General features: G+C 43.4%; 1 protein-coding gene across 2 annotated transcripts in view; it reads right to left on the bottom strand.

Annotated features, from left to right (window-relative positions):
• ELMO1 (engulfment and cell motility 1) overlaps window positions 1–25,817 on the bottom strand; it is a 1,507,126-nt gene that overhangs the window by 941,765 nt on the left and 539,544 nt on the right. For both annotated transcript variants that reach the window (XM_086964835.1, XM_086964834.1), the window contains 2 exons: window positions 10,460–10,582; window positions 9,620–9,751 (listed from right to left, as the gene is read on the bottom strand). In XM_086964835.1, coding sequence (XP_086820961.1) covers window positions 9,620–9,751; window positions 10,460–10,582 — 255 coding nt within the window. The remainder of the gene's footprint in view (window positions 1–9,619; window positions 9,752–10,459; window positions 10,583–25,817) is intronic.

Raw genomic sequence — 25,817 nt, forward strand, 5'->3', positions numbered from 1 at the left:
ACTTGACTAGCATGCAAGATTAAAGCATTTAAACTTCTGGTTAAAAGGTGTTCAGCTTCCTGCATCAAAGAGTTCCTCCCCACACTTCCTCCCGATATTCCAAAACTAGTGACTGTCCTAATTACTTAGGGTATAATACCAGTACCGCTGACACATGCATTAATAACCCCACCCCTGAAGAAAACCAACATGGTCTATGGTTACTAACTAAATGGACCTCAATATCAAATCTCCCTTTACTTAGTAAGATTCTAGAAAGGGCGGTGACAAGACTACTCTAGGAACACATGGATTGTCACAACCTTCCACATGATTGACCGCCAGGATTCAAATTGATAGGAGAAACAATCTCTTAGGCAGCATAAGGGATGACCTTGCACAGATTGCCCTAAATCATTCAGCAGCTACTGACACAACTAACCACAAACTGCTATTCAAAAGGCTGTAGTAAAAAAAAAATGGCAGGCCTCTGGAACATCACTAAAGGAGATCCACAAGTGTCTCTATGACCACAGTCAACAAATCAGCAGAATTAGCTATATGCATGGTGACTTGGGGTTCAACAGGAATCGTCAAAACTGGTTTAATGTTTACATGTGCTTGCTGGAGCCGGAGAAACACAATCTCAAATTCCAGACCGATGTAAATCATACGCAATTCAAACAGGCATTGGTAATGCATCAGTTTCATCTATTTATGAATAAATCAATCATCAATTATCATCCGGGAGAAGGAAAGAGCTTCCTGACAGATAACATGGGAGTGGAGAGGATATGGTGCAGTGGGTAGACCTGCTTATTTGAGAGCTGGGGATCCCGGTTCGAGTCTCTGCAGCGCCCCACAACATCATATTATTCTTTGCAAATCACTTAACGTCTCCGGGTGATAAACTGTTATATAAATATGCTGCAATAGTAAAAGGCAAAACTTTATGAAAATATAGTTCCACCAAAGCGGATGTTAACAGTATTTCGGCTACAGGAACCTGATAAGAGAAGGAGACAAGGAACACGCATTGGAAAAGTCTGGACAATATGAAACAGCCATTAGAAATGGAGGAAAGGTAAGTGGCAAAGGAACCAATGGGTAGCCAGGAAAGAGAGGATGCAGGATGTAAGCCCCTTTTAGATTTCTTAAGCACAGCGCAAGCACTGAGAAGGCAAAACCTAAAACGAATCAACAGACAAAGACATCACTAACTCCCAAATATGCCTGAATGATGGACATTTTTACCTACATAAATAGTGAAAAAAGAAAAATTCTGTCAATGTGTTGCAAGAAGGTTGGAACTCACCTGTACAAGTGGCTCAAAACATTTAGTCCACTCCAAGCTATCACAAGCGTACGCTTAAAATCTCAAAATAAAGAGTTGTTCAAATACGAAAGCCTGCAACACTAATGGCAAAAGTCCTCTTTCCTGCAAAACAAACATTGCACAGAAGTAAAACTGCCTCGTGAAGGCTCAAATGCACTACTATAAAGTCATGAACACGTGTCTTAGCAATAAAAAAAAATCTCCAAGACGGACATATTAAGCCATCTCCTTAAAAGCCCTTAATTTGTATACAAGTGGAAGCCTGGATAAAATTTAAAATCCTATGCACCATGCATGCGACATACTGGAGTAGAGGTCCCGGCGAATTCCAAAAACTAGAACATCACTTTGCACCTTCTAGGGCACTCAGACCAACATATTCTCAAATAACCGTTATAAACATTAAATGGCTGAAACATGGAAGCAAAGCACTAAGTCCAAGAAACAAAATATTGAATACCCTCAACTGGACATTGAGATCAGAAAATGGCTGAACACTCAACTATTCAGAGATGCCTTCGACAAACATAAATCAACCTAACAAAATCCTAATTGTGACAGAGGAACCATTAAGGGCAACAAAAATTGCCTGCAAAGATTAAATATTTTTTCCTGCGTATTTACAGAGTAGTCAACTCCAAATAGCTATTCATGGTAAAACTCCACGGATCCTGTTCTCACTGCTCAAATGGTTGATTAAATGCATTGCAGTTATGCTGTACCAGACACTGACATTAAGCAACAATTAATGTAAATCTGAACATCCACTTCTGATTCAGCCCAGACTACCGGTCGAGAAAGTCAAGTATCCTACCATTACCCAAAATATACTAGCCCCACCACTTATCCTTCATCCTTTGCCACAAAATGGACTGTTTACAAATGCCAGACCTCTCCCAGGACGTGCATGGGGTGTGACCCCTCAAAAGGAACAAACCACCATTGAAATTCTGTTCAATCTGTAAGAAGCATGATGAAGCAACTAAAAAGTGACTTGCCAACTGTTAGACCTAGCTTCTTTGGTGTGATTCTCCCCTTACATTTTGCCTTCAACCCTCCTGTTTTGCTGACTCCTTTTTGCTGGCCCTAGGACTCTCCACACCTTACCATTGATAACCAGTGCTTAATTGCTTGTGCTCTCTCCCTAAAATAGGTTAGATTGACTTATTCCCAATTGGCATATTTAATTGACTTGTAGATCTCTAGTATAGTGGGACTACCTGTGCCCAAGGTCTGTAATTGTAATGATATTAGTGAGCCTTAGCGTTGCTTGTGTCGCCCACTACAGTAACACTTTAAACACACCTCAGATCTGCCATTGCGGCCTGTTTGTGTGCAGTGCAGTTTTTAACTGCCATTTCAACCTAGCAAAGTAAACCTTTTTCCAGGCCCAACCCTTCCTTTTTAATACATATAAGTCACCCCTAGGGTATGCCCCGGACAGCACAGAGGGCTAAAAAGTCGGACATATACTGTTAAGTTTTAGATGTCCTGCAAGTGAAAAAACTCTCACATTCATTTTTCACTCCTGCAAGGCCTACCTCTCCCATAGGATAGCATTGGAGTTACCTTATTACATTCTAGAAGCATAATTTCCAAATGGGAAGAGGTACTCATTCATGTTTGGTGCCTTTGAAATTATAGTGAAAAACCATAACTGATTGTGAAGTCAAATTTGAAATGACAATTTTAGAAAAAATGCCACAATTAGAAAGTTGCCATTTTTATGCCTTAGCCATCTGGTGCCTGCAGCCTGTCTCTGAGTCACTTGATGGATGTAGTTGACAGTTAGGCTTTGCATAATACTCTTACACAGCCACACACAAAGGGGAACTTAGATGTGACTGGATGGGCTATCACTAGAAGGATGGGAGGTAGGAGCTTGCCCCAGCCCTACTTAGGCTTGTAGAGGCTGTGTCCTGTCTCCACATAAAGGGCTGCAAACACCTGTAGATAGTCCAGATGCAGGGTGAGCACGGCAGGGTACCTGCGCACTTCAAAAGTTTCTAGAAGCTTCCCCCCACTTTATAGGCAGAACTGGGTATAAATACTGAACCTCAGACACAGTGAATACTCTGCTACGAAGAACTGCTGTGCTGCTGAAAGCACTGCCACTCTGCTTGACTGTGGCTCCAAAGACCTGTTGGTTTGCTATGCTTCCTGCTGCCCTCCTGCCTGGGTGAGAAGGACTGGACCTGGATCTCTTGAACCCAGAGCTCAGAGTGCCTCCAAAGACTAGTTGGTTGGCCTGCTAATCTGAAGCTTCAGGGACACAACAGGAATCCAACAACCTTGAACCTGCACCAGGACTCTGCCATCTGTGAGTCTACCCTGCAAAGTGGTGCCACCACAGTCTTGGACCCTTGGAAGTGGGCTTAAGGTGCTCTACCAGCCTCTGTAGATCCATCGGGCCGATGCATCTCCTCTGCTGCACTGTGCAAACCCGAGCAGAACAGACGCATAACCACTACTGCATGGATTTGACCCTTTGCAAATACCAGCATCACTTTCACAGCCACAGTGGAACAGCTGCTGTATGACATCCTTAGTGCAGACCCTAACAACCCTTGTCAACGACGGCCTTTACGACAAAAATGCACTCTGTATCACAGCCTTTCAGCTCCTGGGAAGTGGTGTATTGCCCTAGCTGCGCACTGCATGCTGAACACCAAACTTCGCTTCGGCTTTGCGATCCCTGCAATGCTCCACAAACAACGATGTAAGGTACTTTGTTCAGTGGGGCAAACTGGGTCCCTGGAGCCGGCCCGCACTCATTACGGTTGGCCTGAACTTGTGACTTTGTCCCAGTCCAGTGCGACCAGATGTCCACAGTTAGCGCTTTGTGCTTAGAGGTGCTATTTTCACTAAAATTATTAAAATTGCATACCTTCGTTTCTATAAATGGGTTTTTGTCAGTTTGGTCTTCGATTATTTTATTTTTTTATTAAGTTAAGCCTGACTACTATGTGCCATTCTATCATAGGGCTGAGAGCAGGTTAATGTAGGGTTGCCTTGTGCCTCACCCTGATAAGGATTGTGGTTTCTGTTTGACCAGCCATGCCCCAGTATACCAACAATCTAATTTCTTACACATCGTTATGAAGAAAGCATCAGTAATAACGCTATAGAAACCTCGCATTATGTATGACGGCGTTTAGGAGATAATACATAAAAAAGAAATCCGCAATGCACTCAGTTGAATCAGTTAAAAAGGCCTGTAATAGCAGAATACATACGATAAAAATATATGCTTTTACCACCCACACACCATTCGTACATTAATGCAGTACAGCGAACGCTTTTCATATGACAAAGGGCAATCTGTAGAAGACATCAAACTGGTTTTGTTGCTTCAATTATATTTAATAATATTCTACAACACCTACTTTCAAAATGGTTCTCAATATCTGAAACAGAAAATGATATAGACTGAGAACGTGATGCTGGACAGGGCTGCCATCTAGTGTTAATTCTAGGAAGTTCTTGGTTTTCACAGATTCGGAAACATTGAGTGAAACAGTAAGTGATCCATCGCCGCTTGGCGCAGGATTAAAAACAAAACATTAGCCTAGAGTTGTACCTCTTGAAGTAATTGTCTTTCATACAAACCTTCCTCAAACCAAAAAGAAAAAAAATGCACCCAGAAGAGACAAGAAAAAAATCGTAACAGTCTAATCAATGCTTCATCCACAACTAAATGACATGCACAACAAGGAATTGTTTTTCCGGAAGGAAAAGCATATTGGTCCAGGTTCATAAAGGCCTTTCAGGAGGCAAAGCTCACTTTGAGAAAATGTGCTTACTATGCAAATGGAAAGTCTGAATTTGCCTGAAAAAATATGCATCGAATTGGCACTGTGAATTCAATGCACACGCTATATGAACCCTTGCAAGTCGCTACTGAAGGGACTGGTAAAGAGAGTGTGTTTATTCCTTCCTCCTCTTTGTGCATCGCAATGCAAGGCATCAGAGCTTTGGAGCTACACATGCAAGCGCAAAGCACTAAATGGTTACCGACAGGGCCAGACTGGGAACCAAAACCGGCCCTGGCAAAGAGCCGTGAAGGGGTTTCCAACCCATCTTGGTATAGTGGTTCTTCTCCAGGTGGCCGTTCAATGAGTGATACAACTAGGGCTGAGCACCGGCAGTTATTTAAAGGGGGCCTTGAAACGTGTCTCTATCTGGCTCTGTTCTGAGCCCTGGCACAGGCGGTCCGGTTTTTCCCGGACTGAAGTGACAGCAGGCACATCAAAGTGCACGTGCTCACACTGCGCACTTCTCACTAGTGGGGAAGTTACAGCATGACGTCATGCCATGTGAGCTATGTAGGGGAAGGGAAATCCTTTAATGAGTCATTTTCTCTCTATCTTTCCCTTCTCTTTTTGAAACGCAAAAGCAGCAACATTGTTGTAGTGTCACCAGGGCATTAAGTGGAAGCTTTTTCAATATTATATTCAAGCCATAGTTGCTGCTTATTTAACTTATGAAACTAAAAATCATTTACAAAGCCAATACTAAGTAAGTAAGGGTTTTATATAGCGCTCGATTGCCAAGGCATCTTGGCGCTGAACAAACATAGAAAGAAGGGTTAGTCCACATGTACAAGATCCACTGCTAGACCTGGAAGAGCCAGGTATTTAATAGGCCACAGAATTTGGAAAGAGCTGGTTGAGATCTAATATCCAAAGGCAGCTTATTCCAGAGTTTGGGAGCAAAGTATGAAAGGCATGTCCCACCCCATCTGACCTTCCTCCATTTCGGGATTTTAACCAAGGCCTGATTGGCAGACCATAGCGAACGCTCTGGACAATACCATTGAAATAAGTTGCAGTGCGCCACAGGACTGCCGCTATACATGGTTTTGTGGACTAGGCATAGAGTGTTAAATTCAATATGCTGCTTAACTGGGAGCCAATGAAGGCTCCTAATGGCCCCGGAAATATGATTGAATTTAGGTATGTTGAGTAATGTCCGAGCAGCAGTATTCTGAGGGATTGCAGCTTAGTAAACTGCTGTTTGTCAACCCCTAAGTAAAGGGCATTACAATAATCAATGTGAGACAATACAAGAGCAACCACCACAGTTTTCCTCAGCTCCATTGGAAGAAATGGTAGGATCTTCAGTAGGATCTTTAATGTAAAATAACAAGCTGAAGTAACTTGATTAATCTGAGCAGAGAAATTAAGCTACGACTCACAAACCACACCCAGATTTCTCATCTTGTCCACTGGTGACAGACACTCTCCTGCCCCCGTTGGCCACCAGGCTAAGTTCCAGATTGGAGGGCCATTGCCAAACTCCATGATTTTGGTCGTCTGTGTATTTTGTTTCAAATAGTTGGTGTGCATCCATTGTATGATGCGATCAAGACAACTATGAATCCTTGCCAACTGCACCTCATTAAGAAGATATTGAAACTATGATTTGAGTGGCGTCTGCATATGACACAAGGGAAAAGCCAACGTCTCTAACTAGTTTGACCAATGGGATCACATAAATATTGAAAAGGGTGTGTGAGAGCACCGACCCTTGTGCCTCTCCACAAGGGAGATGGAATATGTCCGATTTAAGGTTGTCTCAACAAACCTTATGTTCTCTGTTTGTCAGGAATGACAAAAGAAGAGCCAGTGCCTTATCACTGATCCCACTTGACTTCAGCCGTTGCGTAAGAATTAGATGATTCATTGTGTCAAACGCTACAGACAGGTCAAATAGGATCAGGACTGCCCTTCCACCACTAAAGTCCTGGCTTGTTGTGGGTATGATGTTACTTGATGTATCATATGTCTGGATGCAATGACAGAAACAGCAAAATACAAGTCGGGAGGCACACTATGCTAAGCACAGGTTTCGAAGAATTTCGTAGCGCGCCCTGCATCGCAAAATGCGATGGCGGTCGCGCTACGAAATTCGTTTTATTAATTAAATTGTTTACTTACCTCCAATTATCCATACTCTGGTTTTTAGCACCCCCACCCTGCACCTCCCCTGCCCCGCCTTCCGCCCCACCGCAACTCCCTCCACAGGCCGCGGCTGTTGGCACCTGGAATAGTCAGAATTGTCACACTTGAAGGAGTGTGATTGTCAGTAGCTGTGTTGATATTGTCATTGGCAGCGCTGGCCTGACTACGGGTGGTGCAAGCTGCTGTAGCCTCCTGACAAGGGCCCTGGCACTTCTTTTTTTAAATATTTTTTTATAAACTAAGCACTGGTAACAATAGACACTTGTTATTTAGTGGCACAGTTCTTCAACGGGTGAATGTGCGCTTTACACATACACATTTTATGCTGTTGTGAATTATGCTCTCCACCCCACTCCCCACATCATCCAACACCAACTGAGCATAGAATTTGTATTAGCACCCTCTATGACATTTTGAGGCTAATCAGAAGGACTAGCAAGACTGAAATCCCCGTCCTTTGTTAACCTATTAGCTGTCCAATATTGAAGTCTTACATTTTAATTGAAGTCAAGTCGGTCATATCTACTAAGAACAAACATACATGAAAACTGAACCAAGTATCATCACATTCATTACCCACATATCTTCTTTCCCTAATACTCTGGCCCAAACACTGCCCAATAAGAACCTGCTAGTACCCTCTCATTTGTGACGGTCACAGAGTTGAAAATGGACTTGGAGTTGCTAACCTAGCCCTCAGAATAGACCAGCGCAGAGCAGAGCATGTTGCTAGTTCTTCTCTTGCTCTATAGCTCAAAGAGGGTCACGCCCAAAATTTTTCTTTTTCTGTTCAGGGATCAGCCATATATATTTAAAATGTTTTCAGTCTGTAAGCCCATAAAGTTTTCATTGCCTTTCAAAACAGCTGCCTCTTTGTTCTGATACACACACAAGAAGATGTGTTATTTAAAGAATGTTTACATATTGTTTCATTATGTATGCTGGGTGAAACAGGTTACACATTACAAAAGTGGCCGGAGGTTAAATTAAAATGTTGCAAAGATCACTGCAACAGGTAGAGGATAATAAAGGAATAGAAAGGAGAGTTTCTACTGGTCTACAAATTAGCTGAATTACAGTCACAGTGAGTTTAAGGGGATGCAGTTGGCACAGAGACTCCGCAGTGCAGTGGCGGTGGCCCATCTACCCACAGGTTCCTTCTATCAAGAACCTTGCAGTTCCCCACTTCTAGATGCGACGAGAGAACCGAGATTGGTGGGGCGAGCCACTCCAACGTTTGCTGGCGCTCCTTCACCACCAAACTCAGAATGGCCCTGGAAATTTCAAAATATTTGGGGAAAAGGACCCATATGAACAGATAAGTGTGGGAGATGGGAGACTGTAGTTTGCTTCAGAATATTGTCCTTGAAGCAAACAGAAGGGCCCGAAAGAGAAAAAATTTCAGACTGTAGGCTGTCTGTTCTGACAAATTCTGTATCTCCTCCTCAGAATGTGAAATATCTGATAAACATGGTTGCTATTAAGGCCCTCGGTCCAAGTGACTGGGAAAACCACATCCAGCACCGGTTATTAGCAACACCACAACGATACACAATCCCGCTGTGCAGGAATCTGACGTATTCTGTGGTGTACCCTGAAGAATGGGAAATTACCAGAGACGCTGTGCTTCTGCTCTCAATTCCTGGGGAAGTCCCGCATTTGTGGCGCTATTTCCAACTGCATATTTCATTTCATTTCAGAAGGTGAAATACGCACGGGGAGCTCAACCACGAGCTCTTGAAGGAAAATTGAATTACCAATGCTAGCGTTAAATATCTATATATTCTTTTCTTGCTCATCTCAGAAAAAATCATTTAATCTGGCTTAGCAGAGATCGCATTACAACGCGAATACATTAGGATGACCAACATATACTAACTCTCTAGAACTGTAATATCATAGTATTCAACAATTACCAGTGCCGGTTTCTGGAATCACATGCGAGTACTAATTTTGGGGTCAGCCCAAAGCCATTTAAGAATTTACAATTACAACAACAGAGCACATAGTGCACAGCATTTTAAGTAAGACTACAAATCTGATGGTGACTGCAACAAAGCCCTCTCAATGCACACACTGCATTCTCCAGACCTGTGTCCAATCCACCTCAGGAGTCTTTTTTTGAGACAGTAATTGCATGACACTCTGCCTTTCTTACAAGCGATGTATAGTTTGAGTCTTTCCCTCATAAATTCTCACTTTTTCAAAGTACTGCAAGATAACGCTGGCTCAGCATAGCTCCAAGCGGTTGTTATCCAAAGCAAACAAAATGACAGCCAGGAACTTAGCTTGCACTTTGTAAAGGCATCATTGTTACCACCAGTAAAATATTAATACTTACAATAAATCCTAGCTTTTTGTAATCCCTAGTGTACATTGATTTGCGTTTCTCAATGCTGCCGCCAATGTTATTGAGTTCAGATTCAGCATCAAAGGCAATTCTTCTTAGTTCAAAGATGATGTCCCTCTGGGCCTTTAATGGGAGACAAGAAAGAGAACAAAAAGCACACGATTAGCTGAATTTAGGAAGTTTTGTATTTAGCATCATAAAAAATGTATTCACCATAAATTCAATGCCACCCATTCAGGCGGCTGGTAATATTTGGAAGCCTGCTGACACGAGCACTGCTTCTAGTCATTCAGTAACAGCATTTGCATCTGCCAACAACTTGGTTCAATGCACAATCTGCAACCCCATTGCTTGCTTACTTGTACATTGGACTATTAGGGGCATGTAACACAAATCTACAAACAGACTTTTAGTTTGAAGAAAATGGTCAATTTAGTTTACCCTGAAATGTGACTAATTTAAAGCAGGAAACCAACCCAAAGTCCATATTATAAAGGCACTGACTGGCCAATCCTACAGCCCTGCTCACTACAACAAATATGATCACCTATCCTGAAATATAAGAGTTGTTTAACTAGTGCAATACAAGACATCTCCTTGTCATTCTGACTAAGAGCTTTCTCAAATGTTGTTTTCTGCCTTTCAAGTTAGTCGAGAGCGACCTGCAGAGACGAAACCTTTGAATACTGCTCAAATGTGGCCATGGTTCTTGAGGTACCAAGCTGTAGTCTTTGTCCTGAAATGTACTCTTCTGTCTCATACACTGAATCTGTTCCATGATGATCCCACATCTCAAGGGAGATCATTTCAGTAAGCCTCCACAGGTGTTACCTGGTCCTGTGGATCCATCTTTGTCATCATTCTCTCCTCCAGGAGATTAAATGTGAGCACCTGTAAGACGTACAACTGATGGGCCATTTCACCAACGACGGCATCTTGGGACCTTATCATATGCTGCAACAAAAGATGTACCAGTGTCAATGTAGGTCTCAGGGATTTCATATCCAATTTCAACATGCATTTCACTGATAAGTAACACTGCATCACATCACTGCAAAACAGAAATCACAATGAGTGTTGTTACAGTGATTGCCAAGTGGAGTATACAATTTCTAGCCGCTGTGGATTCAGCAAGCAAAACTGTAGCAAACTTTAAGGGAGGGTGAACGTGAGAATTTACAATAAACAGAGTTCCTTCCAAAAAGTAGCAACTGTGAGAGAAAAGTGCAGGTTGAGTGAGAAAAAATGAGGCAGGGCCAAGCATATTGAAGTCTACAACCAATCAAAACCATGCACACCGTTAGCTACTTGACATCGTTAAATTGTATTTTAAAAGCGTGCAGTGCCTCTGCTGTAGTCCTACCTCCAAGGGCTGAAATCCTTCTTCTATAGGGAAGGAAGGGTCCAAAAACAGAAAAATCACAATTTAACTTGCCTGAAATCCATTCAGCAGGACAACAAAGTAATTCAGTGTGTGACATTAATCATAAAGAACACTCGTATTGCCTTTCGTGATGATCACATTAAGGCCCCGATTACAATCTGGTCTCAAAAGCCATTTCGGATGTAAACTGTTCCCTGTACCTGAAACAGGATTATATGTCAGTTGCGAACAACGTATGATGCAGGAATCTGCGCCCATGATTTGTGACGAGATACAACCTACAAACTGAATGCAATTCCAATTTGCATGCACCACTAATTGGTTAAAGCATACACAAGTTGCCTGTACATTCACTGGACTGTAATTATGAATTTGGTGCATTCTGCGCACCTGCCAAGCAGTAAATAAAATGTGTGCACAGTTGGCACCTGTGATTTACCGTCCCTAACTGTAACCAGGACCCAAGTGTTTGTTTTTCTGTTGGATTCTTGCATCTGATGTGTGAATCAATATTTGGGCGAAATAAACATGTCTTGTCACTCACTACCAGAAATGTATGTTTCAGAGTGATGCACCGTGTTGCAGGATTATAATGCACCTTTTTTTTAATAGCCTACGTGAACATGCCCACACTACAACAAGGAAGGATCTTAAAGTCTGAAAAAACCTGTCCTTGATGCTAATGCCAATAGGTCTTCTCTTCAGCAGATGCACCTGAATCCTTAAGTCCAGTATGGGAAAATACTTCTCCTTTTACTTTAGTGACACTATCTTCCCAACTAAAGTGTTCTTTGAGTAGAAAACAAGAAATCACATTGACAAATACAACATTTCGCACTGAGAGACATTTGCTATTGAATAGAGCATACTTTAATGTGACCCCCACCACCACCCCCCAAAAAAACACAAAATGTTTTCCTGTGACTACCTCACTAGAAAAATACCGGACTTGAGTTGCAGATGCAGCCCTAACTGAGATAAAATAAAACATTTTTCTTGCAGTCTGTAGGGAAGCATAGTTTCAAAAAATCATCCTTCCCGACGGTCCTAAACGTGTATAAAGTCGTTGGACCCTGGTTTAGAGACAAAACAGTCCAAAGAGTAAACGTTTTTCCCCATGGCGACTCTTGGACTAGTAGTCTGTAGTGTCCGACCTTCAGACCCGTCGGACGTCCTCTGTACCAAAACATCTCCTACACATGAAGAAGTCAAAGGGGCCTATTCCAAAAGCCACTTGAGTGCTTAAAGTAGTACTACTACATGTACTACATGTACTCAAAAACGTAATTCAAAATTGGACATTGAAAAGGGTCTTTGTTGGGCCCTAAATTCATGTTCTTAACTTTAATGGCAAAACACTGATCAGTTTCTGAAAAATGAATATAGAAACTTTAAGGTAATCCATGTCAGCAGTTTAGATCATGTTTTATTTTCACTTTTTTATTTAATTTTGCAACCCTAAGGAGTGTTTGCTGTTTTCAGGATACTGAGTAAAATATTACTCTTTGTATAGTGCATACTTTGAACTGACTCTCCTGCAGATGGTTATAATGGGTCACAACTGAAAGCTCTGGAGTGGAGGCTGAAGGCATTGCGAATTTCTCACAATGTGTGATAGTGGGTCAAAAAAGGTGTTCAGAATAGATGCACATTCAATCACTGGCCTCGCTGAAGAGCACAGAGATTGCAGTTGCAACTGATGTGTGTGTGACAGCGGAACACAGCTGTAATAATATTGACAAGGTGAAAGAAAAAGAAAATGCAGTACTTCTAAGTGATTGTGTGCGTTCTGTGTTTATGGGGTGGTGAAGTGAAGGAGATGTGAGGAACTACAAGCAGGAGAGAGTATAACAAGGGTACTGAAGAGGAAAGATACGAGCTGTAAGATATGCAAATGGAAGAGATGTGGAGAGAGAAAGGGTGAAACCTCTCCCTATCAATGACTTAACTATTGGTGATACATCCTAGATAAGATACAACACCATTGTCTTACACATAGAAATTCTTTTTATGTTTTATTTATCAAAAAAACTATTTTTTTATATATATCTATACATAATTTCATATATCAATTAATTATGTGAAAATTTCTTTGCAAGACGTCCTACAGATAAAACTGCACGTACATACCAACCACACCATGCCAGGACCACAATGAACAGAAACACAATCACACACAACAACCTATATAACAAAAGGTTACAAAACATAAAATTCATAAATCATATCAGAAGAAAAACCAGTGCAAGACCTTGAGCAGGGTTGTCATAAGAGCAAAGTACTGTCCGATATACTAATAATAAGAAGCAGGTAAAGTAAATCAGCGAGGGAATTCTAACTCCAACACTCCGTAGCTTTATAGATCACACTTTGGCTGAACACGGTTAGTGACCACTGTCAGGTTGAATGACAGGGGATAAATAATGCTGAAAATTAACGGGCGTCTCGGGTGGACTATGGCCAGAACTAATAGGTTCTTCACGGCGCTTAATTGAGTGGAGTCGCAGCTTCCGAGAATGTCAAGGATCATGGTCAGAACCTATTAGTTCTGGCCATGATCCACCCGGGACGCCCATAAATCTTCAACATTATTTATCCCCTTTCATTCGACCTGACAGAGGTCACTAACCGTGTTCAGCCAATGTGTGATCTATAAAGCTACGGGGTGTTGAAGAGGAGCCAAAATACCAGTAAGGTGGCACACTATGGGAATCATAGAAATTGTGTTTAAGTCATGACCGAACTCCTTTAGAGACATCTTTACTCTTTACATCCCACTTAAACCTGGGTGGGGTAAACAATAACTGAAAAAGGGTTCAGAGAGGGAGATGCCAATACAACATTACACATCAAAAAAGAGTAACAATTGAAGTTCGTAAAATGCATATTTGAATCTACTACAGTGGTACTACAGACAAAATAGACTCAAATGTACTACAGCCCAGTCTGGGTGTAAATTATACACCGCACATGGCCAACAACTGGTACTGCAACACATTCCAACAGAAATCAAAAGAGCGGGGGCACTTACATTAATACATATGGAAACTTGTAAATGAAGTTCAATAATATTTAAAATTAAACTTTATATATATATTTATTTTAATGTAATAGTTAAATATATTTTATATTTTATTGTGAGATTTTAATAAACATAATAACTTGTTTAATAAAATATATTGTAAAGGTTTTGGTAAAAAAATATAACCACAAATAAAAGAATGCATAACACGCATACAAAATTGTGACAAACACATATGAAACTGTAAGTGAGTAAGGGATAATTAATATTTATATGTATTAAATGTAAGGTTGACAAATGTAATGCACATTAAAAAAAATTAAAACGTAAGATGATAATTTTTAGTTTAGGTTGATTTGAGACGAACAGAAGTTAGGGAACGTGCTTTAATATTTTTAAATAAAAGTATTAATTTTGTATTAATTGCTTTAAAATCCCCGATTACTTTACTTAGGGAGATCTCAGCCTCAGTGGCAGAGATCTCCAGTAACAGATGGAAAGTTAATATTAATGTCCTTTCAATCATAAATTCAGTCGTAGGAGTTCCCACTCCCTAAATCTACGTGGATATCTCCACATGGAAATGGTAAATTCCATCCATGGGGAGAATTACACCTAGGTTGAGATGTAGACACCACATCACAAGATCTGTTCATGTAAAATTACCTTTGTGAATAGGTCCAAAAGATTTGAACTGGACTGATGGCAGATGCATGCCAATGACGCTGCCACCTTTATACAGATGCCAGTCCCTACATTTAACTAATTTCACATTCCTTCACATCAAGTGAGTAATACTAAGACCGTGGTGATGTCTGGGTTTGCCTGGAGATTACAAGAACATAAATTACTATGGTGAGTGAAAAATGCTTACAGGTGTGCTCAGATGCTCTTTATCATGACTCATATGCATTACATTTTGAAAAAACGAGCAATAACAACATTAGAAGAATCAGTCAGTCAAATTGCTATGTTCTGCCTTGCTAAACTGTACATCAGACAGGTGCTCACACCAATCTTACGATGAATTAAGAGCGGCCCATGCGGATGCCTTGCAGAGGACATTCAAAGAAGCAAGATGGTAAAAGTGATGAATTCCACCTTAGTCAATCTCACATGTGCAGAATACCCTCTGGAATATGTGAACCAAGCTACCTTGCTGTACTGAAGAAGGCAGAAAACGTCCCATTAGGCAGTTTAAAACCTTGAGCCCTTCTATCCAGGAATAAGCAAGTATGCCGATGAAGAGCTGTCTAGATGAATATACAAATGTTGTCATTGATAGAGTGCAAGGGGTCCAATCACATTGAAGCAAAGCATGGCTATTTCAAGATACGAGGACAGATTTTGAAAAAATATATGACAGTACCATCTCCTAATTGACATCAAAATGTGATTGAACAATAGGAAAGAACAAAGGTTGAGTACAAACCTTGCCCTTGTGAAAAGACTGACTCCACCACACATAGGAGATGTCCTTCCATCCAAAAGAGTTGAAGGGAATCCTTTATCTGATTAGAGAACCCAAGAGTTCTGCTTCTTTTGTGCAGTATTGGGTCCAGAAAAGATGGGGTAATTGGATGACTTTTTCTTTCGCCTCTGTCTGTTCATGGTGCCCATGTATTCATAAGGAAGGTGAATCTGCAAATACCAATAGAGAGACAGAGGAGGATCCTTAAGGGATGAGGGCAGTGCTTCTTGAAAGCTGCCTGGTGCAACTTTGAGATTATAACAAAGTATTTGGCAATAGCTGTCCTCACTTACATCAAGTAAGTGGATAACCAGACAGGGAAAAGATGTATTCTATTAAATGGGTCGCAGGTGCTTCTGGAAAGGGTGGGACACAGAAATAAGTTGGGTGCCCGATATCCACCCTGATCTTCTTTGCCGTGCTGCAGGCATAAAGTATAGAAGAGAAAAGAAGGGAGAGAAGCTCCGGCAGGGCTTTTTTCATTTTTGTTTGAAGGTGAAAGATGGACGGCTCTACCCCTTTTAGGAGGCACAGTCACTACAAAAGGCCAGTTTAGAGTTGTTTTTCTGTACTTTTATTCTTCCATTTCATGCCAAGACACTCAAATCTTCAAATGGTTGTTAATCTTGTTTTAGGATGATCCTCTATGCTACATGCTGCTTCGCTGAGCCGACTCACTACAAGTGTGAGAGTATTACCAGTAACAGAGCCAGTGTTGCCAGCAGCAGAGGCACAGGAAGGATCAGCACCGTAAGGATCAACACTCCAATATATATTGAGAGGCTATGGCCTCGGCCACAGTGCCACCACACAAGCCTTTGATAGCTCGTATCGGAGTTGTGATGTCCAACTGGGCACCTAGCAACGGTTACGCCAAAGGGCTTTAGGAGTAGGGTACCCATGTGGCTCAGAAAAAACACATCAGGATGCTCTTTGCCTAAAACTTATTCCAGGACAAATGAGTGAAGGTCAACTTAAACAGCAGGAAAGGAGTCTGGGTCCAGTCAGTAGCCAACTCAGCATTCAACACCTACATTACTGATTACTGCTAATTAATTCTCTTACTGCCACAGCAGCTTTGCAATTTTAAAGGACCTCTGACTTCTTGGATAGGAAAAAGCCTCTCAACCTTTTGCCATGGACTACCTAGATACTAACAGAAGGTATGGAGCCGGTGCTGAAAGCTGGAGGATCCTGGGAGAGGTGGTGGTTGTCCCAAACTGGATGTACTTACTTGGATTTGCATTTTTGAACAAGGGTTTTGGCATTTCTGGTACCTATAGAATTAGAGCTTATAAGTAATTTGAAGGATTAGTTGATAATGTTACTCTCCAAGGTAAATCACAGTAGATGCTCTGGTGGTGTGAGAAGTTCAAGTCTGATTCCTTTTTTCTTAGGTCTGCTGTAAGCAAAGACCTTTTGTTTTCAACATACATATATGTATACTCTACATATTTACTTACCAGGGTTTTTCGCCAGCCCTCTTCATCCACTGGTCTGTTGTAGTGTCATTCGCATTTTTCCTCCGCTCACCACAGCATATAGCATGGATACATGTTACCCTACTCCAGCCATTTGCATTACCAGTCTTTGAGGGATGAGATTTTGTTCTTGCACAATTTGCACATTGGTACAATAAGCAGTCCCTTTCAGTGACAGGGACTACTGGTGCAATTTGCGCTTTTACCTTAAAAATGTATATAATGCTTATTTTTTAACGTAAGTGAGGATCCAGCAGCTCTAATACAGCTACTGGGCCGCTTGTGTGGTGTGCAAAAAGAAGAATTAATGGACAGAATTTTGAACAATGCCAAGCATTCACCCCAGTACACAGATCTGGGTCTAAATCCATAGTTTGTTGCTCGCCATGCCATTCCAGTTTGAACCCAGCCATATGCAAATCAGTCTTGACCCTACTCCCAAAGAGAACAGTCCAGCCCGAACTGCCAGTCCAGGTCCTCCCTGGACTAAGCATCCTAGGATGCGGTTTCGGGGTTTCACCCCTCATCAGCCAGGCTAGCTTGACTCCAGTGGCATGGAGAGCACAGACAGGTGACTAATGCAAAAAGTACAATTGATGGACAGAATGTTGAACAATGTCAGACATTCACCCTAGTACAGAGATCTGGGCCTAAATCCATCATTTGTTTGCTCCCCATGCCATTCCAGTTTGAACCCAGCCATATGCAAATCAGTCTTCACCCTGCTCCCTATGGGAACAGTCCAGCCCGTACTGCCAGGCCAGGTCCATGCTTGGCAGTTCAAGCTGGACTGTTCCCATGAGGCACAGGGTCCAGACTGATTTGCACATGGCTGGGTCTGAACTGGGGTGGCATGGTGAGCAAAAGAAGGATGGATTTAACCCAGATCTCTTGAGTGGGGGTGAATTTTTGATTTGATATGCATTCCGCCCGTCATCTATGTGTCTTTTGCATGTGTCTTCATAAAAAAACAATTCACAAATTTGAGACATTGACTTTGCCAATGCTTGTTTTACCTACTCCAGCTGGAATTTTGAGGAAAGGGACCTCAGAGTGGAGAGATCTTTGAATGAAGGCTCCAACATATTTTGGTAATATTACAGGCGGCAGAGTGGATACTGACAGGTGTGTGGCTGGAGAGGCCCTTCTGAAAATTCAAATTGAACATTAAGCAAAGAAAGGATCAGGTAGTGAGGGGGTCTGTGAAAAGATGGAATCCATGAGAGCGATTATTTGTAGGGTGGTTGTAAAAAACCAGGAAAACTAGCTTTTTCACAGAGTTTGCTATCTACTTTTAATCAGCCCTTCTGTAGAGTAAAAGTCAGTCATTGGCATGACACCGCGTTGAGAGGAATAAAGAAACGTGATTTCTTTGTCAGAGGGCACTAAAAAATAAACATGCTCAATGTATTTTGATAAATTATGGCCATCTCTTACAAAATGCGGAGACTTCTATTATTTTCCAAACAAATCTACAGTTTTGCTTTCTTCTTAAGTTAAAACGTTGCTTATGGCTACTACCAAAAGGAAAGGATATTCCACAAGAGATTTCATGTGCAATGGCTGCCAACATGCCTCCGTCGTTTGACTAAATAGCTGCCGCCTCGTGGGACAGACATTCAGTGTTCCTGCAGGGACTCTGCTCATTTGTGAAAGAGCAATGGTACTCCCTCATTTATGTGAGGGCGTGGTCCCATTTAAATGATGCAACGCCCACTCTGGAATGCTACAGAGGGCTCTAATATCGTCTAACACCACAGTGCGGTACTGATGCAGAGAACGCTCTCTCAGTACTCACCGGAAAGGAAGGACTTATTGCACAACAGACGGTGGATAGACGCAAGGCATTTCTCTGTGACGTGTTACGAGAAGACTTTTTGTAGTTTGCCTGTGGCGGAGTTCTACTAGAAGTACTAAAAGTACAACCAAGATTCAGCTTTTGATGCTTGTTGCTGGTTGAAGATTACAGGGACAAGGTATTTCTTACCATACCTAGTCTACTCATGGTCGAATACAGACAGCACTAGTAACCTTTTAGTGAGTAAACTAGGATCTTTCTTCTTTTACAGTTCTATTCCAGTTGCTAAACTGTAATTTGATCTTTAAAATTTGAACTGAGGCTGATATTTAGCTTTTGGTTTATCCTAACTTTATTTCTGAGCAGGACCACAAACACAGCCTTTAGAATGTATTCTGGGTGGCCATTGCTGAATGCAAACTCAAGCACCAACATCGTACGTAGTGCCAAAACATAATTATTCCTATCATACGCTTATGTGCCAGACGAGCAGGTTACTTCCATCCTGTAACACTCTTTCTGGTGGATACTCTGATCTAGCCATAGATCCCTCTAGGCACCAGATGGGATCTGAAAGATTTTTAGAGCAATGATTCTGAAGCTCCACACTGACTTTGTTCTGCTCGGAAGTGGCAATGGAGCAGCATATAAGCACTACTCCTGCACGTCATCGTCAGTTTCTTTCTTGACTCTGTAGGACAGGGAGCCCAAAAACAATCAGAGTATAAATATACACATCTCTATCTTAGGAAATGGATTTTAGATGGAAAAAGAGACCCTGCCACAGTAAGATGAGGCGGAAGGGAAGAGAGCAATCCGCAGTTACAGTAGCCAAAGAAAGAGCATTAGCAAAAGTAAATAACTTCTGCTAATAGATATTTCTAACCACATATTCCTTACCTCCAGAAGAGATACCAAAGCAGTGCCTTCAAAGATGGTAGGTCTGTGGAATGGTTAATATAAGAAAGTCCTGCAGGATCAAACGGGCAAATGTCCTTCCCTTTGGACCTGGCTGTCAATGCTTCGTGAACGTGGGTACAGATGCTGACATCCCAGTCTGACAGGTATCAAGAACAGGCACTCAACATACCAATGCAGTGGTAGTAGCCTTGGCAGTAGTGGAATGAGCTCACAGTCCTTATGGAGGATGCTTTTGGCCGATTCATAACAGAACCTAATACAGAGGGCTATCCTCCTCAACAGACATTGTCTGCACTACCATACCTTTCTTTACCCAGAAAACACAAGAGGTCATCATCCACCTGACGGTCTTCAGTGGAATCGATGTAAAAGCTTAAAGCTCTTTTGGGATTCAGCTATATAGTGAAGCAGGTGGTCAGAGCTAGAAAATCTAGTAAAAGATTGTGGTCTATTCCACAGAGTTAACAAAAAGTGGATTGGGGGACCTGTATCGGGTGCTGAACTCAAAGTAAACACAAGGAGATGATGGACGGAGTGCTGAAACTTTTCAGACACTCACCCCCAGTCAGAGATCTGGGTTGAATCCATCACCATTCTTTAGCTCACTTTGCCACCTCAGATCAGACCCAGCTGTATGCAAATCAGCCTTGACCCGGTCCTTTATGGGAACAGTCCAGCCAGAACTGCCAAGCCAGGTCTTCCCTGAACCAGAAACAAGCATCCTGGTACCGGTTTCATGGTAACACTCTTCATCAGCCGGGCTAGCTTAAATCCAGTGGCAAAAAGAGCAAGGGACCGACGTTTGGGAATACCCTGCCAACTTAGGGAAAACAAAGCAAACACAAGGAGATGATGGACGGAGTGCTGAAACTTTTCAGACACTCACCCCCAGTCACAGATCTGGATTGAATCCATCACCATTCTTTACCTCGCTTCACCACCTCAGCTCAGACCCAGCTATATGCAAATCAGTCTTGACCCTGTGCCTCATGGGAACAGCCCATTCCGAATTGCCAAGCCAGGTCTTCCCTGAACCAGAAACAAGCATCTTTGTACCGGTTTCATGGTAACACCCTTCATCATGCTAGCTTGAATCCAGTGATACAAAAGGGGGTGGTGATGGACGGAGCATCTGAATCAATCAAACACTCACACCCAGTCAAAAGATCTGGGTTTAATCCATCACCGTTCTTTAGCCCACTCTGCCACCTCAGATCAGACCCAGCTGTATGCAAATCAGCCTTGACCCGGTCCTTTATGGGAACAGTCCAGCCAGAACTGCCAAGCCAGGTCTTCCCTGAACCAGAAACAAGCATCCTGGTACCGGTTTCATGGTAACACTCTTCATCAGCCGGGCTAGCTTAAATCCAGTGGCAAAAAGAGCAAGGGACCGACGTTTGGGAATACCCTGCCAACTTAGGGAAAACAAAGCAAACACAAGGAGATGATGGACGGAGTGCTGAAACTTTTCAGACACTCACCCCCAGTCACAGATCTGGATTGAATCCATCACCATTCTTTACCTCGCTTCACCACCTCAGCTCAGACCCAGCTATATGCAAATCAGTCTTGACCCTGTGCCTCATGGGAACAGCCCATTCCGAATTGCCAAGCCAGGTCTTCCCTGAACCAGAAACAAGCATCTTTGTACCGGTTTCATGGTAACACCCTTCATCATGCTAGCTTGAATCCAGTGATACAAAAGGGGGTGGTGATGGACGGAGCATCTGAATCAATCAAACACTCACACCCAGTCAAAAGATCTGGGTTTAATCCATCACCGTTCTTTAGCCCACTCTGCCACCCCAGTTCAGACATGGCTATATGCAAATCAGTCTGACCCTGTGCCTCATGAGAACAGTCCAGCCCGAACTGCCAAGCCATGTCTTCCCTGGACCGGAAACAAGCTTCCGAGGACCGGTTTCTGGCATTCCAGCCGTCTTCAGCCCGGCTTGCTTGAATCCAGTGGCAAAGTGAGCAAGGGACTCACGTCTGAGCGAACTGGGGTGGCAGAGTGGGCTAAAGAACGTTGATGGATTAAACCCAGATCTTTTGACTGGGTGTGAGTGTTTGATTGATTCAGATGCTCCGTCCATCACCACCCCCTTTTGTACCACCCCCTTTTGTACAGCTTGAATCCAGTGGCAAAGCGAGCAAGAGGCCCACGTCTGGGCATCCCCTGCCAACTTAGGGCAAACAAAGCAAACACAAGGAGATGAATGACAGAGTGCTGACATTTTTCAGACACTCACCCCCAGCGTATGCCCAGACGTGGGTCCCGTGCCTCCATGCCACTGGACGATACAGAAAAGGGGGTGGTGATGAACAGAGTGTCTGAATTAAGCAGACCACTCTTACCCAGTCCAAAGATCAGGGCTTGATCCATCACCGTTATTTATCTCACTGCACCATCCCAGCTCAGAACCTGGCTATATGCAAATCAGTCTGTCCCTGGCCCAGTGCATCATGGGAACAGGGCAGACTAAACTACCAAGCCAATTCTTCACCAGAAAGGAGACAAGCTACCGGGGACCGGTTTCTGGCATTTCAGCCGTCTTCGGCCCGGCTTGCTTGAATCCTGATGGTGCAGTGAGAAAGGGACTCATGTCTGAGTATACCCTGCCACACCTATAGTGGCCAAAAACGATACAGAAAAGGGGGTGGTGATGAACAGTGTCTGAATTAAGCAGACCACTCTTACCCAGTCCAAAGATCAGGGTTTGATCCATCACCGTTATTTATCTCACTGCACCATCCCAGCTCAGAACCTGGCTATATGCAAATCAGTCTGTCCCTGGCCCAGTGCATCATGGGAACAGGGCAGACTAAACTACCAAGCCAATTCTTCACCAGAAAGGAGACAAGCTACCGGGGACCGGTTTCTGGCATTTCAGCCGTCTTCGGCCCGGCTTGCTTGAATCCTAATGGTGCAGTGAGAAAGGGACTCATGTCGGAGTATACCCTGCCACACCTATAGTGGCCAAAAACGATACAGAAAAGGGGGTGGTGATGAACAGAGTGTCTGAATTAAGCAGACCACTCTTACCCAGTCCAAAGATCAGGGCTTGATTCATCACCGTTATTTATCTCACTGCACCATCCCTGCTCAGAACCTGGCTATATGCAAATCAGTCTGTCCCTGGCCCAGTGCATCATGGGAACAGGGAAGACTAAACTACCAAGCCAATTCTTCACCAGAAAGGAGACAAGCTACCGGGGACCGGTTTCTGGCATTTCAGCCGTCTTCGGCCCGGCTTGCTTGAATCCTGATGGTGCAGTGAGAAAGGGACTCATGTCGGAGTATACCCTGCCACACCTATATTGGCCAAAAACGATACAGAAAAGGGGGTGGTGATGAACAGAGTGTCTGAATTAAGCAGACCACTCTTAACCAGTCCAAAGATCAGGGCTTGATCCATCACCGTTATTTATCTCACTGCACCATCCCAGCTCAGAACCTGGCTATATGCAAATCAGTCTGTCCCTGGCCCAGTGCATCATGGGAACAGGGAAGACTAAACTACCAAGCCAATTCTTCACCAGAAACTCTGTCCATCACCACCCCTTGTTGTTAAATATTTTGTCCACCCTAAGCGTGGAAGGGTATACTCAGGTGTGAGTCCCTTGCTCATTGCACCATCAGGATTCAAACAAGCTGGGCCGACGACGGCTGAAATGCCAGAAACCGGTCCCCGGTAGCTTGTTTCCTTCCCAGTGTAAGAATTGGCTTGGTAGTTTGGTTTGCCCTGTTCCCATCATGCACTGGGACAGGAACAGACTAATTTGCATATAGCCAGGTTCTGAGCTGGGATGGTGCAGTGAGCTAAAAAACAGTGTTGGATCTAGCCCTGATCTCTTGACTGGGTGAGAGTATTCTGCTTAATTCAGAAAACTTTGTCCATCACCACCCCTTGTTGTTAAATATCCATGCCACTGGAGTCAAGCTATCCTGGCTGATGAGAGCTGAAAGTCCAAAACTGCTCCTAGGATGCTTGTTTCCAGTCCAGGGAGGACCTGGCCTGGCAGTTCGGGCTGGACTGTTCTCATTGGACGCAGGGTCAAGACCGATTTGCATATGGCTGGATCCAAACTAGAATGGCATAGTGAGTCAAAAAACAATGGATTCAGGCCCAGATCTCTGTACTGGGGTGAAAGTATGACATTGTTCTGCATTCTGTCCATCAATTGTTCTTTTTGCTGAACTCAAAAGTAACACTTAGTTATGTGGTTTTGATATAGATAGAATGATTCTCACATTAGACCATAGCTAACTTCTACAATTGTCCTGAAGGAGACCAGACCTAAGATGGTTGTGGGTTATTACTTGGTGGGTCATAAAAGGGGCTGATTCTGAAAACAGTTGTGTCACCAGTTTTGACCTTGGTATTGGCTACATCAAAAAAGAGATCTGTGACAATGGTATGTAAATTTGTTTGCACTATAAACTGTCAGCAGTGCTTTAGTTTGCTGGCCAACCTTGCAAGATTGTGCCAGCGTCATGTACTGTTCATTTTACTGATAAAGTAAAAACAAAAACAGCAGGAAATTGGACTACGGACAAAAAATTCAAAGAAATTTGTTGGGCAAATCAATTTACGTCATACTATCATTGCCTTTAGAAAATGGCCCTAGATTTTGCCCATGTCACCAACTTTGTTTGCTGCTGTAATTGCTATTGTGTTCATTTGGCATTTCAGTCAATTTGCGGTATCACAGCATTTACAGAGTTTCCCAGCTTTTGCTCATGGCCACATCTAGACAAATGGGGCTACTCAGATTATGATCTTTTGGTGTAAACACTTGCAGTTTGCTGCTGCTCTTGTGGCTGGCTTTGCTCTTTGTCTAAGCCCACTGGCATGTGAGCCAAACGAATGACACCTTTCCAATTATGTACACAGTGAATGTACATGGTGACTTGGAACACAACAAACATACCAAGGCCTTGAACACGACTGCCCGGATGAAACCCATTATCCACATGCCATGGGTCAGAGCCAGACCAGCCCCAGGACGATGCTATGCGGCATCCTCATCTACAGACCACCAGGACCTCGCACCCAGTCCGTAACTGCCATTGTCGAGCTTGCCGCACCCCACGCTATTACCTTCATGGACTACATTCTTCTCGGGGACCTGAACTTCCACCTCGACAACTGCAACAACCTTGACTACACCACTCTTCTCGACAACCTCGCCAACCTAGGACTGAAGCAGCTGGTCAACACACCCACCCACAGAGCAGGCAACACCCTCGACCCCATCTTCGCGGGAGGAACAAACATCCACTTCAGCCACACCACCCAGCCCATCTGAACGGACCACCACTGCGTCCACTTCACCTTCAACACCACCACCGTGCCCAAGCACGCCCCGCGCCTGCCGCAACGGAGCTGGAACAAGGTCACAGAGGAACACCTCAACACCACCCTCCTTCAAAACCCCCCAGCACCATGACGGACACCAACTCCGCAGCCATGGAATTCCACAGCTGGATCACCTGCTGCGCCGACCAGCTCACACCCCTCTGCCACCCCAACAAACAATGTCCCCTAAAGGAGCTGGGTTCACCAGAGAACTTCAAGAAGCAAGACTCTTCTGCAGACACCTAGAGAAGAGCTGGCAAAACCAGGAAACTTCGGAACAACCACAGGAGCGCCCTGAAGTAATACCACTAGCGCATAAGAGACACCAAACGGACCTGCATGAGAGACAAAGTCCTGACCAACGCGACCTATGGCAAGGAGCTGTTCAACGTCCTACAGCAGTTCGCCAAGCTCACCAGCGAAGCAGCGGACATCACACCCTCCCAGGAACTATGCAACAAGCTCAGTTCCTACTTCCATCTGAAGATCAAGGTCCTCTACGACAACTTCAGTGAACCAATACCAGACACCACCCCCCTACCCACCACCGCCGACAAGCCGACCATTATGAATTGGGATTCCGTTACCATCAAACTCATTGCCACGACCATGAAGAAAACCCATTCAGGAGCCCCAACAGAGCACTGCCCACCACACATATTCCCCAGGGCCGCCGCCACCATTGCACTCGAGCTAGGACGGAACATCAGCGCCTCGCTCAGATCCAGGATCTGCCCAGATGACTGGAA

The sequence above is a fragment of the Lissotriton vulgaris genome, chromosome 4_1 (assembly GCF_964263255.1).
Source record: "Lissotriton vulgaris chromosome 4_1, aLisVul1.2, whole genome shotgun sequence".
In the NCBI taxonomy this organism is placed as follows: domain Eukaryota; kingdom Metazoa; phylum Chordata; class Amphibia; order Caudata; family Salamandridae; genus Lissotriton; species Lissotriton vulgaris.